Source organism: Sturnira hondurensis, unplaced genomic scaffold (genome assembly GCF_014824575.4).
Source record: "Sturnira hondurensis isolate 20B ecotype Veracruz unplaced genomic scaffold, ASM1482457v3 Scaffold0002039, whole genome shotgun sequence".
Classification (NCBI taxonomy): Eukaryota; Metazoa; Chordata; class Mammalia; order Chiroptera; family Phyllostomidae; genus Sturnira; species Sturnira hondurensis.
Genome location: NW_028074670.1, coordinates 835,519 through 853,423, shown reverse-complemented (window position 1 = coordinate 853,423; position 17,905 = coordinate 835,519). Strand labels below are relative to the sequence as shown.

General features: G+C 50.5%; 1 protein-coding gene across 2 annotated transcripts; it reads right to left on the bottom strand.

The window, feature by feature from the left end:
* Positions 1 to 232: 232 nt before the first annotated feature.
* On the bottom strand, positions 233 to 16,372 carry IL1RN (interleukin 1 receptor antagonist). Of its 2 annotated transcripts, XM_037038768.1 has the most exons (5): positions 16,247 to 16,372; positions 4,852 to 4,903; positions 3,160 to 3,248; positions 2,059 to 2,171; positions 233 to 1,020 (listed from the first exon to the last, which is right to left on the bottom strand). In XM_037038768.1, exons 1-5 carry the CDS (start codon positions 16,254 to 16,256, stop codon positions 808 to 810), a joined length of 477 nt encoding a protein of 158 aa, XP_036894663.1. In that variant the 5' UTR covers positions 16,257 to 16,372; the 3' UTR covers positions 233 to 807. The 2 variants fall into 2 exon arrangements, with proteins under 2 accessions (XP_036894663.1, XP_036894652.1); XM_037038757.1 differs by lacking the exon at positions 16,247 to 16,372 and having other exon boundaries at positions 4,852 to 5,018.
* Between the last annotated feature and the right edge of the window lie 1,533 nt (positions 16,373 to 17,905).

Sequence of the window (17,905 nt, the reverse complement as noted above, 5' to 3'; positions counted from 1 at the left end):
CTCCACTCTTCTGTGATGGGGTTTGGGTTGTTTCCGGTTGGGGACTATTGCGGACAAGGCTGCCACACACCTTTCTGCAGGGAGACTTGGTCTTGAGTGTCCAGAGAGAACAAGGAGAGAAGTACTCAGGAGCAGCAGCCAGGCTGGTCCCGGGGTGAGGAGGCCCTCGGCCCCCCCCATCTCCCAGCACTCTCTGCCCCGAGCCCCGGAGCCACAGACACAGCCAACAAAGTAGATGCATTCTTAAGGTTTATTGTAAAACAGAGAAGTAATTTCATCTCCCAACCTCTTTCAGGGAGGATATAATGCCCTAATAAAGTACGCTTTAAACTTGGATAAAGTAGGCTTTTAAAAAATATCATGAAATCCTTATTTTTCTTTTTGCCACAGACCCTAACATTGCTGCTGTCCCAAGGTTTGCAAAACAAGGTTTGGGAGCCACTGGTGGGAGATGAGTGAGTGACTTTAGGGACCTGGAACATGGACAGGGGACAAGAAGGGGAGCTGAGAGAGGAAAGCAGAGGTGTCAGGCTGTCCAGGTGGCCCAGGTGTTACTGGGAAGACACAGGGGACACTGAAGCAAGGGCTGTGAGCTGTGTTGTGCTTCAAGTTGCACCTTAGAAAGACTGCTGTGGAGGCAGCATGAGGGCTATGTTAGCTGAGGGGCTGGAGACCGAGTCCTAACACCAGGGTCCACCTGCAAAGGCTGCTCCTCGGAGCCCTGTGACAGCTGGGACCACGGGAAGGGTGGAGAGGCGTCTGGAGTCACAGAGGAGCTGGCAGCAGGGCGGTGGTGTGGCGGCACCACTAGTCCTGCTGGAAGTAGAACTTGGTGACTTTGATGGCTTCCTGGGGTGTGTTGGTGAGGCTGACCGGCTGGTCTGCCTCCAGCTCGGTGCAGAGGAACCAACCGGGGCAGGCGGCGGACTCGAAGCTGGTAGTGGGGCCATGGTCTGAGCGGATGAAGGTGAAGCGCTTGTCCTCCTCCCTGGTCTTGCTCAGGTCAGTGATGTTGACCTCCTGGAAGCCAAGAGATGAGCAGGTGAGAGTTCTTGTGCCACCAACCCCTCCAGGCCATGACAGGGCCCTCAGACTGGCCCACAGTAAGTGACAGAGAAATGCAGACTGAGACCCCCACAGGAGACTACACATCCCATCCTCACACCTTGGCTTGGGAAAATCTGGCCACTGTCGCCATGGGCCAAAAAGCTTAATGAACTATCAGCAGAGGTCCCGGCCTGTGGAGGCTGAGCTCTGTTGGGGCCTATGCCTCCGAGGATGGGGCAGTGCAGGAGGTGGGCAGAGCATCGCAGTCCACTCAACACCATCCCACTCCACACAGAGCAGGCAGTCACTCTCAGAAAAAGTGCCCTGCCCCCTAGTGGAGCCACCTGACAATGCCACTGTTATGGCCACTGTGGGTCAAGGTTCACATTTGGGTTAAGATTTGTTCCAACAGCGCCTGAGACAAAGCCATCTTTTCTGAGGAAAGCCCATTAACACTGCATGGGACCTGGGCATGCAGGGGCCTGGATGGGATGTCAACCCACGGTCTGAGTAGACAAGGATTAGGAGAAAGAGGTCCTAGATGGGGGCTTTACTAGAAGAGGCCAAGCCTAAGCAGGTTGGAGGCCCTCAGACAAGAGAGTGGCACACAGAGATTGAAGTCACCAAATGAGCCTCCCCCCGTTGCTGACCCCTGTATAATCCCCTCCCCCACTGAGTCTGGGCTCAGCCACGTGATGGGCTTCAGCTAAGGGGACATTAGCAATATGATGCAATCAGGCATTTAAAAAGTGCTTGTGTTTTCGGGAAAATCCTTCTTGGAAACCAGTGGCGATGCTATAAAGACGGCGAAGCTAACCACAGGCGACCACAGGGAAGAGCCTGGCGGGGAGAAACCATTCTGATGCCCCAGCCGAGCTCCCTGCTGGATGTAGCCGCAGCAGCGGCCCCCGGGAAACAGAACTGACAAGCACGGAATCACGAGGAAGGGCATACTGTGGTTGTTGGAAGCCACTGGGTTTGAGGTGGCTGTCATCTGAAGCAGGTCCTTACCTCCAGCTGGAGCCGGATCTCTTCGCCGACCTTGGCACAGGCCAGGCACAGTTTCCCCCCCTGGATCCCCAGGAACACAGTGTGGGGCTCGACGGGCACCACATCTATCTTCTCTGGGGAAGAGCAGAGGGGAAGTTCAGGTGTGGAGAAGAAGAGGCACAGATGGAGAAGAGCCCAGACTCCCTGGGGCTTTTCTGTCCCACCAACTAAACCCAAGGTCACAAGCACAGTGAGGCCCCAGCTTTTTGGTCCGCATCCAAACAGAAGATCCAACCAAGAACAATCACCTCGTGTGGAGGTGACAGGGACAAAGCTGCCGGGGTTCTGCTCCATGTGATTTCCCCCCTTCCTTCAGTTCCTGGGACACCTGTGCTGCAGGCCCAATAGGTGTGGTGCTCATGATGGGGGGGAGAAAATCCCAAGTGAGGTCATGAGTGGGGCCCCAGGGCTTGGTGGCTTTGAACCCGCCTCTCCTCTCAGTGGTCCCTGGGCCTCATGTAGTAGCAAAAGCCAAGCCTTTCTGCCTTCGCATGTTTATTAGGAGCAATACAGGGCTGGAAATGCAGGCCTTGCCCTCCCGCAGGATGAGGGTTGGGGAGAACAGGGGAGGGGCAGGGTGGAGAGGTGGAGACAACACATCCCAGAAGGCCAGTGCTGGAGCCCCGCTCCCCCTGCCCTCATTGTACTAAAGGGAAAACTGAGGACTAGACTGGGGTCAGCCACCCAAGTTTGTCTGGCTTATGTAGGTCACGGCCAGGGCCTGCTCAATGCATGCCCACAAACAAGGGACGTGTGGTGTGTTCACTGTGGGAGTGCGTCTGAGTTTAAACACACAGGGGCCCAGGGGCTGACTGGGCACAGGAGGAAAGAAAGGTCCCTCTTGCTTCCTGCTCCCCACCCTGAGCTGTGGTCCTAGGGCCACTGGGCCTGCAGGGGGTGGCTCCCCACCTAGGCTCTCCCCCTCCCTGCCCTCACATGTGCCTCCCTCCCTCCGAGGGCCGGCCTCCCCAGCAGGATCACGGCGTCACACAGAGGCCACAGCACCGCAACCCTGGCTGAGTGACCCGGAGCCCACACGACAGCGTCCCTGGCACCACTCACCTTCTAACTTGGTGTTTGGTCCTTGCAGGTACCCGGCGACCAGCTGGTTATGTCTCAGGTAGAAGGTCTTCTGGTTAATATCCCAGATTCTGAAAAATGAAAGGACCCACGGAACTGGACACAGTTGCGCTGGGCCCTTCCTGTGTCCCCTGAATTCACTGAGTCTGCGTCCAACTTTCTGCCTGGGGAGCGATGTTTTCACACACCCACGGCATGAAGGGTGACTGAGACCAGTGCTGCTTAGGGGACAGGCCCAGTCCTCGCCCTGCTCTTCTCCCTCCAATCCCCGGGACAAGTGCCTTGACTCCAGCCCTGGGGAAGCTCCTGCCTGTAGGACTTTCCGGGTGCAGAGTGTCCGGTCTGTTGCCCACAAGGCGGCCACCAGCCACACATGGCTACTGAGCTCTTGAAATGTGGTGCAACTGAAGATCCGAATTTTTACATTTTATTTTTATTAATTTAATTTTATTAAGTATTAATTTAAATGTAAACATAGAGTGTCATCTGAGACAAGAAGTTTCAAGGGACAGAGTACCTCGTTGTAACTTGGGGAGGCCTGTCTCCAAGCCTGTCCTCCTCCCACCAAGGGCCTGCTCTGGCTCTGGCAGGGGCAGCTGCTGACCCTGGAAGGGGTCAGTGTCCTGTCTAGCTCACCCAGTAGTCTGTTTCTGGCTCCAGGTCTTGTCTTCTTGGTGAAGGGCCCCTCTGGCTGTGAGTGGATGTGGGCCTTCTGCTCCCTACTGCCCACTGGCCGGACCTCGGGCCTGTGCCTCACTCCTGTCCTGGGAGGTGCTGCCAACAGTGCCACCGCAGCAGGCGGCTTCGAGGAGCCCAGAGCTTGGGGAGGTGGTCAGGCAAACCATCAGGCTGTTTGCACATGTAAGCACGGGACCTTTTTTGATTATTTTTAGTTCTGGGCACGTGCATCTGAGGGGACTAAACAGCCCCTTCCGGAGGCCTCCGGGGCTCCTTCTGGAGCTCCCAGCCCATGAGAGGAGGCCGACCAAACCTTCACGCGTCTAGGAAGTAGGGGGCTTCCCAGGGGCATGCGCACACAGCCTGGCCTGTAGCCTCTGGCCAGAGAAACTCAGCACTGGATGGCAAAGTCACCCAGACAAGCTCAGTCGTAGGTGACAAGGCAGAGGCACCTGTGGTCGCATCATAACCTGCCATCTTCTCAACAGTGATGGTGACGCCTACAGAGCTTCTGGCCCAATTTTTACAAATCACAGCAGTTAGGGGGCGCTTTAGAGCTCTCAGAGCACCATCACACTGACATCCTCACAACCACTCTGATAGACAGACAGGGGGTCCTTGTAAACCTGTGTCACAGATGGGGAAACTGAGGCCCCAGGGGGCAGGATCTCCCACCATGTAGCACAGATAGGCATTGCTAACCATCACCTAGAACTTGGCACAACCCCACCCTGGTGTCCTCTCAGCTGCTTTGCCTGGCACACTAGCACACTCGGCGCAAACCCCAGCCGGGCTCCTGGGCACATGCCCATCACTCACTGAGTTGCCAGGGTCTCAGGGAAAGCCAGCCAGGCTTGCCCACCTGGGGCATTTTGAAACACACCCCCTGAAGGCCCCACAGGTGACAACCCCCTTTTCTAACCTAGCGGACATCGTTTTCCAGCCCAGGCATAGGCAGCTGTGACATGTCCGCCCCCTCTCCTCGGTCAGCCTTACCTGAACGCTTGCATCTTGCAGGGCCTCTTCCCCGAGGGGCGGCAGACGGTCTCTGAAGCAAACAGGAAGAGGAGGAGAGAGATCAGGTGACTTGGGGGGCACCTGCAGATTTCCATCCTGTGGCACCGCTGGCGTCGGGGACTGCCATTTCGGGCCCAGGGGAGCCGTTTATAAAGAAAACAGCCCCTCACCCAGACCAGGTCGCCGCCCTGCCCCACTCTCAGCAACGGAAATGCCCTCAAATTTCCAAAACGAGAAACCCTTGCTGTTGTCACGGCCAGCCCTGCCGGTGTCGCAACGCAGTGTTGTAACCGTCCCCCTATCCTTCCCCGGGGCAATTTCCCCAAAGTGGAGATTTCCATTTCCCTTCACTGAGTTCCTGGGAAAAGAAGCACCGAGGAAACCAAACACGCTCTTCAGTCTGACAGGTGTCCAGTGACTGTGTGTTGACGTAAAAAAACAAATCTGAGCAGAAATGTCCCCTTTCCTAATGCTGAGTGGCAGGACCAGGACACAGGGACGGTCTCATGTCCTGTTGTGTCCTGTGCAGGAGGGACAACCTTGCTGGACTCTGGGCCAGGGACGGTGAACATTCTGTGAAAAGCACCAAATAGTAAACATTCTAGGCTGCATGGGCCACGCAGTCTCATGATCACTGAGCTCAGTGTCAGCGTTTAAAAGCCAGTAGAAATTCTGTAAACAAACAAGCTAGTTGGATTCCATCTGACTTTATTTACAGAAACCAGTGGTGGTGGATTTGCCTGAAGGTTTCTGGCTCCTGCTTCCAAGACAGCTTCCAGGGAGGCGCTCTGACACCAGCTCTGTCCTGTCGTCTGTGGTTCTGAACTACAGTCTTGAGACACTGGGGTAAACTCAGCACTGGGCTAGAACTGGGGCTAGAATGGAACTCAGCACTGGGCTAGAACTGGGCTTCCCTCCCAGTTCTACCTCTGCCACTGGCCTGTAGCCACATGTGTGACCTTGAACAAGTCACTTCGCTGCTTTGGGCCTCTGCCTCCTCATGCCCAGAATGAGGTCAGTAGTGTCTTCCTCACAGTGTGAAGAGGGAGAGAAGGGGAGGGAAGGGGAAGGAAAAGGAAAGGGGAAGAGGAAGGGAAGGGAAGGGAAGGGAAGGGAAGGGAAGGGAAGGGAAGGGAAGGGAAGGGAAGGAGAGAGGAGGGGAGGGGAGGGGAGGGGAGAGGAGTTTGGAAGGGGGAAATTCTGGCCCAGAGTGGGCACTAATAAACATTCACTTCCTCCCTTACTACCTCCTAGAGAGTTAGGGAAAAGGTAAACACACTTGCATTCATGGGTAGAAAAAGCACAAGGAGAGTTTCTACTTGACCTGCATGATGGGAGTACACATGTCAGTGCAGGAACAGATCGTAGCATTTCAGGACTGGATGTGAGCTCAGCAACCCACCACCCCCCGCCCCCATCCCCATCACTGTTTTGAAGAACACCCAGAAAGACCCAGGAAGGACAGGGACCAGCCCAGTCACACAGCTCACTAATGGCACGAGCGTGGCCCCCCAGACAGCTGTCGTCCTGCTGCAGTCGGTATGATAAGTCTGATTCAATTTTCAACAAACAAACCAGAGTCTCTGTCCAAACGAGGGTAAACCCTTCGAGGAGGAAGGCTACACTGTGTATTTGAAAGTTGTTAAGAGACTAGGTCTTAAAAGCTCTCATCACAAGAAATAAATTATATGACCATGTGTTGTGACAGGCAAATCATTATGTTCTACGCCTGAAGCCAATATAATCTGTTAATTATACCTCAATAAAAAATGAAGCTGAAGGTTACAAAGGAATTTCCCATACCTTTAAAGAGCTCATGAGAGTGAATGGAATATTTATGCAAAAGTTGTATCACCTCCCTAGGTGTTTGCTTGGAGGGACAAATAGCTCTGTGACTTGGTGGGAGTCGTCTAGCCCCTGAAACACATTCGAGAAATGGTGTTTCCATTCGAGGGCCAAGGGGGTGTTTTGTTTGTCTTTGCTGGCTTTGGGGAGGGCTGCCTGAAGGAGTGATGCGCATGAACTCACAGTCAAGGTCCTCCCAGAGTTTGGCTCCTGGGAATGGTCTGCAAATTCAGAGGCAGATTTCTTCTGGAGAGAAGAAGCCATGAGTTTCCACCTTTTCGAGGTAGGTGCCCTTTGGCCAGTGTGCCCAAGAAGTGGCCCACAGGCCTTTCTGGGTCTGGGGTGGGCAGCCCTGGACCAGGCTTGACGTCAGGAAATCTGGACCGCATCTTCCTGTGTCATTTACGAGCAGGACCACCCAGGATACGTGCCCAAGCTCTCTCTGTCCAAGTTTCATTATTGATTAGCTGGGGCTAGGAATAGAAGCTTTGTCATGGGTCCCTATGAGAACTGAGGTACTGCATGTGATGAACTTAGCCCTGACCTTGGCACATAGGAAATACTCAATAGGTTGCCACTGAGAGTGCACCTCATCCCAGGTAAGGGGGGTGAGTCAGTCACAATGCACTTGACCCACTCAGCCCTGCCCCGGACTCTGGTCCTCGCTACGTGGGGTGAGGAGGAAGTAGGGGGAGGAGAAGCTGCCTCCTTCTCTTCATGCTTCTGGCCACAGTTCCACTCTTGGTTCCGTCTTAAAACAGTTGGTGTCCCTATGGCTTCTGCCCACAGGAAATCTCTGACTAACTTCATTCTAAGTTCTGGCACTCCATGCCTCACTCTGCTTCCTGAATTAAGTTCAGGGACTGCATCACGCAGTGGCCTTGGCCCTCCCCATTGGGCCCTTGCCTTTCCCTCTGAGCTCCGGGTGTCATAATTGTGTCTAGCTCCTTCCACATGCCGAGCCCTGCCTGACTATGTGCTTGTGAGAGCAGAAATGACCTAGTACCACTTATAGGAAGATTGAAAAAGCAGGCTGTCTGTGTCCTTGGAGTGATACTGGGCAGGTCTCTGGGGACTGCGGGGGGAGCCCTACTTGTCATGCCTGTACACTGTTCAGCCCAGTGACATTCACATAAATGCCATCTTTCTACATTTCAGTTCATTGCCTCTTTCAGTTCTAGAGTTTACATTTGGTTCCTTCTTGTACAGTTTCCAGTTCTCTGCCAAAATTTCACTCTTGTCTTTTAAATCCCCACCATTTTACTGTGGTTCATATAAAGACTGCCCTTGATGACTCCCTCCTTTGAACCCCTGCCGGGTCTCCTCCTATTGCCTGTCTTCTCCTGTGCACAGGTGGCCTTGTCTGTGCCTGAGTACTCTTTGCTGACTGCTGGACCCCATATAACATACACTGTCGGGGTCACACGAAGCTCTGGATGAAGCTGTCTCACTTTGGCTGCACTGGGCAGTGTGGCCAGGGCGCTGCAGCCCAGGTACCCTTCCCCCAGGCAGGGCTGGGGAGGACTCAGTAGCTGTTTGGGCTGCTCCACTTCGTCACTCCTGACCCTCCAGGGTCCCAGCCCAGACCTGGGGTGTTTATCGGGGCCCCTTCCCCTCAGTGGGAGGTAAAGGCAAATGTTACCTTTCTCACCCTCAAGACCGACGAGTTTGTGCAAAGATCAGCAGCAGCTTTTGAAAGCGGCAAATGCTTCTGGGGCAAAGGCCCAGATGCCAAGCTCTAACTCCCTGGACCTCTCTAGCGCCTCAAAGCCCCAGCCAGAAACCTTCTGGTCAAGATGGTGGCATAAGTAAATGTGGTCCTGGAAACCTCCCACAACCACATCAAAATTGTAGCTAAATTACAGGGCGATCATCATTCAGAACCACCTAAAATCTAGCTGAATGAAAGTCCTACAACAAGGGATTTAAAGAGGAAGTTACACAGAGACTGGCAGGAGGGGCAGAGACGCAGAACATGCTGGTCCCACATCCACCTGTGGTGGTTTAAATCGGGAGGGATGTCTCAGCTGCAGAGGTCCTCTCTGAGGAGCGAGGGTCCCAGCCCCACCCAGGGCTGCAGTGCTGGGAAGAGAAGTTCCTATAATTTCTGCCTGTAAAAGCCAGAGGAGATTGAGGCTGAGTGAAGAAGAGGGCTTCCGAAGTCCCAGGCATTCCTCCTAAAGGGCACATGTGCAGACTCACTCAGACTCACTCCCTCTGAGCTCCAGCACTAAAGCAGCAGCTCGAAAGGGACCAGGGACATACAGGGAAGAACTGAATTGTCCAACATTGGGGTGAGAGCTGTGGGCGAACAACTTGCTCCCAGACAAAAGTGCTGGAAGAAGCCATTGTCCCTTTTCTGACCCCTCCCCCTATAGAGCCACAGAGCAGTGGGCACCATATCTGAGACTCAGTCACCGAGTTAACACTGATCTCCCTGCCCTGGTGGTTCCCGAGGCTCTTCCGCACCCGCCTTGTGGGCCCACTCAAGCTGTTTCCAGTGGCTTTTCCATATAAATGGCTTCTCTTTCCTTATGGTTTGGACTTTCCTAAAATCTCTCAAACAAGCAGCATCTGGCCTCTGTGTACCCCATACCTCTTCCTAAGTGGCCCAAGACCCAGCACTAGCAGTAGTTGGCCTTGGTTCACACTTTGGCCTTTGCTGAGCACCTCCAAGCCCAGCACAAGTAGCATCCATCTGCACATGGCGTTGTAGCTCATGCTGAGTGGCCCAAGGCAGGGCACAGGTAGTGGCTGACCTTGCACCTCCCAGGAGGCCACAGAGCCAGTGCACCCAGTGGATAGCTTAAGACTGCACTGGATTACAACCCTCCCATCTCCACAAGTGACACACTCAAGGGGTGCACCAAAACCCCACTGAAGCAAATCCTGCTCCACAGGGTGGACTCCTGCACAGAAGTTCCTCTGCTATAGTAATAGCCTGTTCTCACAGCTGGTCAGCCTTGGGGTCAATCTCTTCTAGTGATGCCAACAATAATAAAAGGTCAAATACAACAGGACAGTGCACACAGCCCATACAGGGGGAACCTGGAGAGCCCAGCTCGGGTGATCAGGGAGGTTGTGCCACTGGTCCTACAGGACACCTGCTATACAAGGCCACTCTACCAAGTCCAAGAGACATAGCAGCTCCACCTAATAGAAACAAACACAGGGAAGCAGATAAAAATGTGGAGACAAAGAAACAGGTCCAAAATGAAGAAAAAAACCAGGCAGAATCTCTAGGAAAAGGACTAAATGAAATGAAGACAAGCAAACTTCCATATACAAAGTTCAAAACAATGGTTATCAGGATGCTCAAAAAACTTAGTGAGAGCCTTAAGGAACTTAATGGAACTTCAACAGCATAAAAAAGGACATAGAAATGATATAAAAAACAGAAATGAAAAATATACTAGCTGAAATGTAGAATAATTTACAGGGAGGGAATCAACAGTAGTATAGATGAAGCCAAGAATCAAATCAGTCATTTTGAATACAAGGAAGCAAAAGAAAACATCCAGTCAGAATAACAAAAAGAAAAAAATAATCCAAAGAAACAAGGATAGTATAAGGAGCCTCTGGGACAACTTCAAGCATTCCAACATTCTCAACATAGAGGTTCCAGAAGAAAAGAGAGAGCAAGAAGCTGAAAATCTATTTGAAAAAATAATGACAGAAAACTTCCCTAACTTGGCGAAGAAAATAGACATCCAAATCCAGGAAGCAAAGAGCGCCCCAAACAAGATGAACCTAAAGAAGCCCACTCCAAGACACATCATAATTAAAGTGTAAAAGTTTAAAGAGAAGGAGAAAATCTTAAAAGCAGCAAGAGAAAGCAGTTAGTTACCTACATGGGAGCTCCCATAAGACTGTCAGGTGATTTCTTAACAGAAACCTTGCAGACCAGAAGGGAATGGCAAGAAATATTCAAAGTCATGAAAAAACAAAGACCTACAACCTAGATTACTCTACCCAGCAAAGCTCTCATTTAGAATCAAAGGACACATACAGAGCGTCTCAGACAAGGAAAATCTAAAGGAATTAGTTCTCTAACAAGAAAAAGAGGGAAAAAGAATTAAAAATGAACAATAAAATGGTAATAAATACATATTTATCAACAATTGAAGCTAAACAACAAAATAAACCAAAAAACAGAATAAAAACAAACTCATAGGTACGAATAACTTTTTGAAGGTTGCCAAATAGGAAGGATATGAGGGGAGTGTGAAAAGGTGAAAGGATTAAGAAGTACAAATTGGTCGTTACAGAATAATTATGGGGATGTAAAGTACAGTGTAGGGAATACAGTCAATAATATTCTAATAACTATGTATGCTGTCAGATGAGTATGAGATTTATGGAGATGATCACTTAGTAAGTTATACAATGCCTAATCACTAGAGTCTCGACCTGAAACAAATGTAATAATGTATGTCAACTGTAGTTAAAAGATTTTAAAAATGATTTTTTAAAAAGCCTTGGCAATTCTTTGATCCCCTCAGAAATTTTTGACATACATTTTGTCTAGCTCTACTAGGTGTCCCAGCAGGAAGGCTGGTTGGTCCTGAACAGCCTAGGCCAGAGGTGGAACCTGATGCTGTCTGTCTTTTAAGTCTTGTTATTCATGATTCTGGACTCTGAGCAGCATTTGGGGAGGAGAAATGTTTAAGTTTGGACAGAAACCAGAAAGGGAAGGGCTGCAAGCCAAGGAGCTGGGAACTTACGTCGCAGGAAACTAGCGAGTGGCACTGATTGATTCATTTTAAGATCACCCTGGGCACAGTGGACAGGAGGATGAGACTTAGATTGTGGTCTGGGAAGACTGAGCCTGAAGGCCGGGTGGTGGCACGCTGGCAAGTGTGCGACAGCTAGATCTCAAAAGCAAAAGGTTTTCATTTGTAGCAGTTGCTAATTTTCCGGCCGTAAGTGCCTTCTCTGCAGACAATTTCCAGCCACCAGCACGGCATCATGGAGTGCGTAGTTGGGAAGGGATGTGCACAGTTGGACTTTGCTGGCTCCAGCACCCCACAGAGGCAGGGAGAGTTGACTGCTCTGCAATCTTTCTAGAGAGAAATCATCCCATTTCCCAACTCCAAACTTATCCTTCCTCAGCCCAATGGCTCACCCGCTGGTCCTCTCCCTTTGCGGAAAACAGTTCCTACTGACAAATGCAGTTTATCAGGAAACCTAAATGAACCTTGGTGCAAACATTTTTAGCTGTGCCTTCATGTCACCCAAGCACCATTAGTACAGGTTTAAGCAGTTAGCTTTGGGTGGACAGGTGTGCACCTTAAATTGTACTGACTGAATCTCATACTGAGGTTCTTCAGCCACCTCTCGAGTGCCTGAGTATTACAGCACACAGCAAGCAATACTGGCAGTACTGTTGTCTAAATTGTATAAATTTTTACTAAGATAATGGCATGAAGGTTTTAGTTGCTCTGTCTGTGAGAGGGGTAAGTGCCTCAGTCCACAGAGTAAAGAGGGACAATACAACACGATCTGTCACCCTCTCTGTCAGTCTCCACCTGCCCAGCCCTGCCTTGTGGCCAAGTCCATTTTAACCAAATTAGCAGCTTACTGGACTCTCCCTACAGTAGCAGGCGAGGTTTGGAGACATTCTCCTGGGCATCTCTGCCCTCTGAGCTGCAGCATCAGGGTAACCATAGCTGTCCTGCAGCCAGTGAAGGCCCATCAGGAGAGTCTGTAGAAAGTCAACCGTCCCATTCACTGCTTTATAAGAAACCTGCTCTCCTTCCAGGTACAAGTAGTCAACTGGCACTGAGTCCTTCAGTTTCTTCCAAGACGGTTCTGGTTTAGCAGTTTCTGGGTTTGATATTGATCTGTGTTGAAAGCCATTAAAAAAAAAACCAGTTATCTCATGTTTCCAGAGACACACGTCTGCTCTTGCTGTCTTGGCTCTGATTATAAGCTTCATGCGGCAGCTTCTCCAGAGGCAGGAGGGGAGCAGGGACTGCTGCTCAGCCTCTGTGTTCTCCTCTCTCTCACAGATCTCGTTTGGTCCTCATAACAATAATAGTAAGCTGTGCAAGTCGGGCACATTTACATCCACTTCTGAGACAGGTAAATACTTATACTCACTCTAAATAATAAGAAATCAAGGCTCAGGAATATTAAATCTCTTGCCCACAGCCTGAGCAGGATTTGAACCCAGTTCCTATATTCCTCCCCACATTGCTGTCTTTCCAGTACAGCAGCTGGCTTTTCTTTTCTGCTTCACATCACAGCTCACGGAAGCAAGCAAATTACATTTGTTCTCATGGTGTTCCTTTCAGTTTCAATTCATATCTTACAGAGCCGCAATTTACTTCATAGTTGCTTTGAAATTATATTTTCTTTTCTTTCTTCCTTTTTTTTTGTATAAGAAAAGCATGATTCTAAAACCTTACATGGGTTAAAGAGAAAGATCTTTAATTGCTTACAGATAAGATGGCCAGTTGCCCTTGTCTTTAGGACTTTCACAGTTTCAGTACTAAAAGTCTCACATCTTGGGAACCCCTCAGTCCCTGGAAAACTGATGTAGTTACCGCATTACATGGACTTTTAAAAAGTGCTGACGCCATCTGGTGGCTGGTGCCCTAAATTGCAGGCACAATTAACAAGCATTGAGGCTTGTCTGTTCAACGTGTTATTAGTAGCAGAGATGATGTACGTGGTCCATTCTATTAGATAAATAGATAGACAGCGCACACAAAAGCACCCCCAAAACTCAAGTCTTCCACTCAAGAGACCATAGTAGATACAACAGTGATCCATTAGTTTAATTTAGCTATTCGTACCTAATTGCTTCCAACTATGTAATCATTATATGATTGATATCTAGAAGCTTAAAATTATTTTCAAATTGGGCCCTAAAAAGGATTTACCCTGAGGTCAGCGGTGTAGGGAAGAGGCAGAGACCCAGTGAGGTAGACAGTTTGCCCAAGGTGTACACTGGGTGGCCCTACCTTCATCCTGCTCCTCTGCCCTCACTCCCCCGGCTCTTCAGTCAAACCACGAATCTCTCCATGCTGTCCCTTCTCAGAGCCCTGTTCCCTGCTTGGCAGACATGGTCCCACCCGTGCCCCTGGCCTTAGATGGAGAAGGCGATTCCTCCTCCCAGGAAGCATGGTGTCCTTACTGGGCTTCCCTGCACTGTCTCTTGAATTCGATCCATTTCAAGTGTATATACATTTATTTAGCATCTATGTGCCAACTGAAAATATTTTGGAAGGAACCCTTTTGGAGTATAGTGATTTTTGCATGGTACATGACTGGTTCTGGGAGTGGCTCCAGCACCCTCCTTTACATATTTGAAGAATGCATAGGACCATGGTCTCATAGATTAACACATCGCAGGAGAGACTGCTGCACCCAAGGGGGAGGAGGAGGACTTGCTGCCTGGGAGTAGTTGCTTGTGGTTTACAAAGCACTTCTCCCTCTGTGGTCTCATTCAGCCTCCAGCCCCTCCAGCATAGTCCAGTGGGGAGACAGACTGTCTGCAGGCAAGTCTGGCTCTTCCCCTTATAGCGACTGTCTGGCCTTGGGCAAAACACTTAACCTCTCAATGCCCCAGTTTCCTCTTTGGGAAATGTGAACAATCGCAGTCCTTCCTCACATGGCTGTTGTGGGGATTAAATGAAATAATCCCAGGGAAGAGCTCAGCGGAGCCCCTGGCTAGCAGGAAGCATGATGGGCCTGTTTGCTGGTGCAGGCTCACCTCAGAGATATTGTGGTTTGGCGTTCCAGACCACTGCAGTAAAGCAAACATCACAATAAAGTGAGTCACTCAATTTTTCTGGCTTTTCGGTGCATATAAAAGTTATGTTTCTACTGTGGTCTATTAAGTGTGCAATAGCATTATGTTTAAAGAGCAGTGTACACACCTTAATTAAAAACACCTCATGGTTAAAAATGCTAACCACCCTCTGAGTCTTCAGCAAGTCATGATTGTTTTGCGGGTGGAGGGTCTTGCTTTGGTGGTGATGGTTGCTGACTGATCCGGGTGGTGGCTGCTGAAGGTTGGGTGGCTGTTCAGATTCTTAAAATAAGATGACAACGAGGTTTACCACATCAACGAACTCTTCTTTTCGGAAACAATTTCTCTGCAGTGTGCCAAGCTGTTGGATCGAAAGTTACCTGCCATAAAACTTCTCCCAGAATTGCAGTCAGTCCTCTCACCCCGCTGCTGATTTGTCAGCTGAGTACGTGTAATAGTCTTGATGCTTCACTGTCACTTCAACAGTCTTCACAGCGTCTTCACCAGGAGTAGGTGTGCAACCCTTCCTTTCACTTGAACGCTTGGAGGCTGCTGGAGGCTCGTTCTCGGCCTGACTGTGTCTCAGGGACTAGAGAGGCCCCAGGACAGGGAGGGAGGCTGGGGAACAGCCAGTCGGTGGAGCGGTGAGAACAGTCACATTTATCAATTTTGATGTCTTATATGAACTCATTTGTGGTGCCCTCAAACATAACGATAGTAACATCAAACCTCATGGATCACAGATCACCATAACAAATCTAACAATAAAAAGTTTGAAATACTGCAATGCCAAAATGTGACACAGAGACATGAAGTGAGCAAATCTATTGGAAAAATGGCACCGATTGACGTGCTCGACACAGGGTTGTCACAAACCTTCCGCTTGTAAAAAATGCAGTATCTGCAAAGTGCAACAAAGTGAGGTGCCATAAAATGAGATGCCTGTATTGTGTCCATGAAACCCTGAATGTTCGCCAACTTCCTCTTGACATGGAGGAAAGTGAGACCCAGAAGGAAAAAGATTTTACCCATTAGAGGCCAACTAAGAACTGGAAACTGGGTCTTCAGACCACCAGTCGTAAGATCTTTCTTGTGCCCCACACAGATCTTAACCAGAGGTTGCAAGCCGGCAGCCCACAGACTGTTTTACCTGATCACTGTATTGTTTCATTTAATCAAAATACTATGCATACCAAAATCAGAATAGCTGACTCTTGGAAAATAAAAAGTTCTGGCCACCCAGTCCTTCATACTCGTGGGACATGCATCTGTTGGAACTTACTAGTGACAGCCACCACGCTGCCCAGTACTCCTCAGATCTTGTGGCTTATACCAGCTTCTTTCAGTGTTTCCCAGTGAGCTCATACTGTCCTTTTTCCATTTTACAGAAATATCTCTCCAATCCCCATGACCCTAGAAACAGTGGCATACCCCCACCGCCGAGCTCCCCATAGACCCCATCTGTCTGCCCGCCTCTGTCTGGATAACGAGCAAGCCTCATTATTAGGAAAAGCTAAGAGCTCCATGGTTTGCCTCATGACAGCAAGCCGCCTCTGTCCACCTGCTGGCCCAACACCATGGCTGCATGGTCTCCCCATGGTGGCTCTCGCCTCCACAGTGGCTGGGTCTCCCACACAGGCCTAAAGCTCCATGCCCTTGACGTTTCCCTGGAAGTTGGCCCTTCAGAGTCAGGAAGCATTTAGTAAACACCAGAGTTGGACCTTTTCCTCCCTGTTTTTCAGATGAAAAATAGGAGTGGAAGGAGCTTACCTAAAGCCATGAGGAGGACCTGATACAATACAAGGTCTTTCAAGGTCTTCCAGCCCCTGAGCTACTGCACAGAAAGGAGGACAGCGGGCAGTACCTGTCCCACCAGTGCCAGCCTAGGAGCTGCTGCTCCCTTTTGTCTACCTCAGAGGAAGCGGGAGAGCGGCAGCCCGCCTTCCCACACGCCCACGCAGGGCTGGCGAGGCCCTGCTGCCAGAAAGGTGACTCAGGCTAACAGAAGCCAAACTGGTTCTGATCCGAGAAGAACTGAGGTCACGTGTGAGGAACTGAGCTGGAACTGTGAGCCTGGACCTTTGTGTCCACCCTACCCTGACTCCCACCAGTCCACGCCTGCACCCTGCATCCAGACAATATGGACTGACTTAATCCTGTGCGCCAGGCACTCCTCCTGGCATTGGGAAGAAGCTGTCGAGGCTCTGATATGCTGATGGGGGAGGGCAGATGAGAAACAAGTAAACAAAGAAACTAACTTCATGTGATGGTACGGGCTACAAGGGAAGTCAAAACATGATGTTTCTAAGGGATGTGGGGAAAGTGGTCAGGAAAGACTTCTCCGAGCAGGTGAGCCCTGAAGGAGGTCAAAGAAAAGTGTTCCCTGAGGAGGGAACAGGAATCACAAAAGCCCCTGGCTGTGGTTCTTGGTGGTCGGAGGATCACACGGAGGCCAGTGTGGTTGGGGGACGGCTCAGCGAGCAACAGGATGTCTGTGCTTTATCCAGTTAACCCCAGGCTCCACATCCTGGTGCTGGCAGGACACTGCCCTTCTCTGGAGACCCTGTTGTCTAAACCATTGCCTCTTTGCCATTCAGAACCGTAAACTCAGAATCCCTAAAGCCATTGGGTCGGCACAAGGGGGAAATAGAGGCAAGGGTTCTTTTGGCAAAATAAAAGTCCCAGGTCTGTGCTCTGGACAGGTCCCTTCTGTTCTCCAGGGCTCCATCCATCAGCTGCAAAACGGCCAGCACTCCCCGCCCCACCTTAGATGAGGGGCAGGCTGGAATGAGGAAAGGCAGCCAGACTGCAAAATGCTTTACATGCTACATGCATTGGAACAGGGCCTCGCTGTGGGTGATACCTTAGCAGAGAGGAAGGGACAGGTGCACCTAGTGGCTGCCTCTGGTGGCTGCCTTCAAGCCAGTCTCTTCTGTGGGAAAAGACAGGTTGCACTCACTTGCAAAAGGGCTACTCATTAGTAAACATGTCCAGCGGGTCTGTTGGAGCCCTTTACACCACCCTATCCCTGTTTCTGGGGGCCTGGACTCATGTCCAGTGTCCCTTTGTTCAGTCCACAGGGCCTCAAATCTGGCTGGTAGTTGGGTAGGGTGCTGTCCTGGGTGCCGGACCATGGGGACTTCCCACAGCCTCACTTCCTGCTCTTCAGCTTGGGCTCACCAGCAAAAACCAAGACCTTTGAGCCTGAGCTGAGGATTTCTGAAGCAGCTTTTGTAGAGAAATGCTTTTCTAAAACAGGAACTAGATTTGTAAACCTGGAAATTTGGGCACTGAGACAGCCAGAGCACCTGACAGTAAGGTCTATCCTGTCACACTGGTGTGCGGATCTATTGCCCCATCAGGAGGGCCATTCTGTGAAGCAGGTCTGGTGCCTGGAGGTTTACCTGACCCTCACTAACTGTCTCAGTC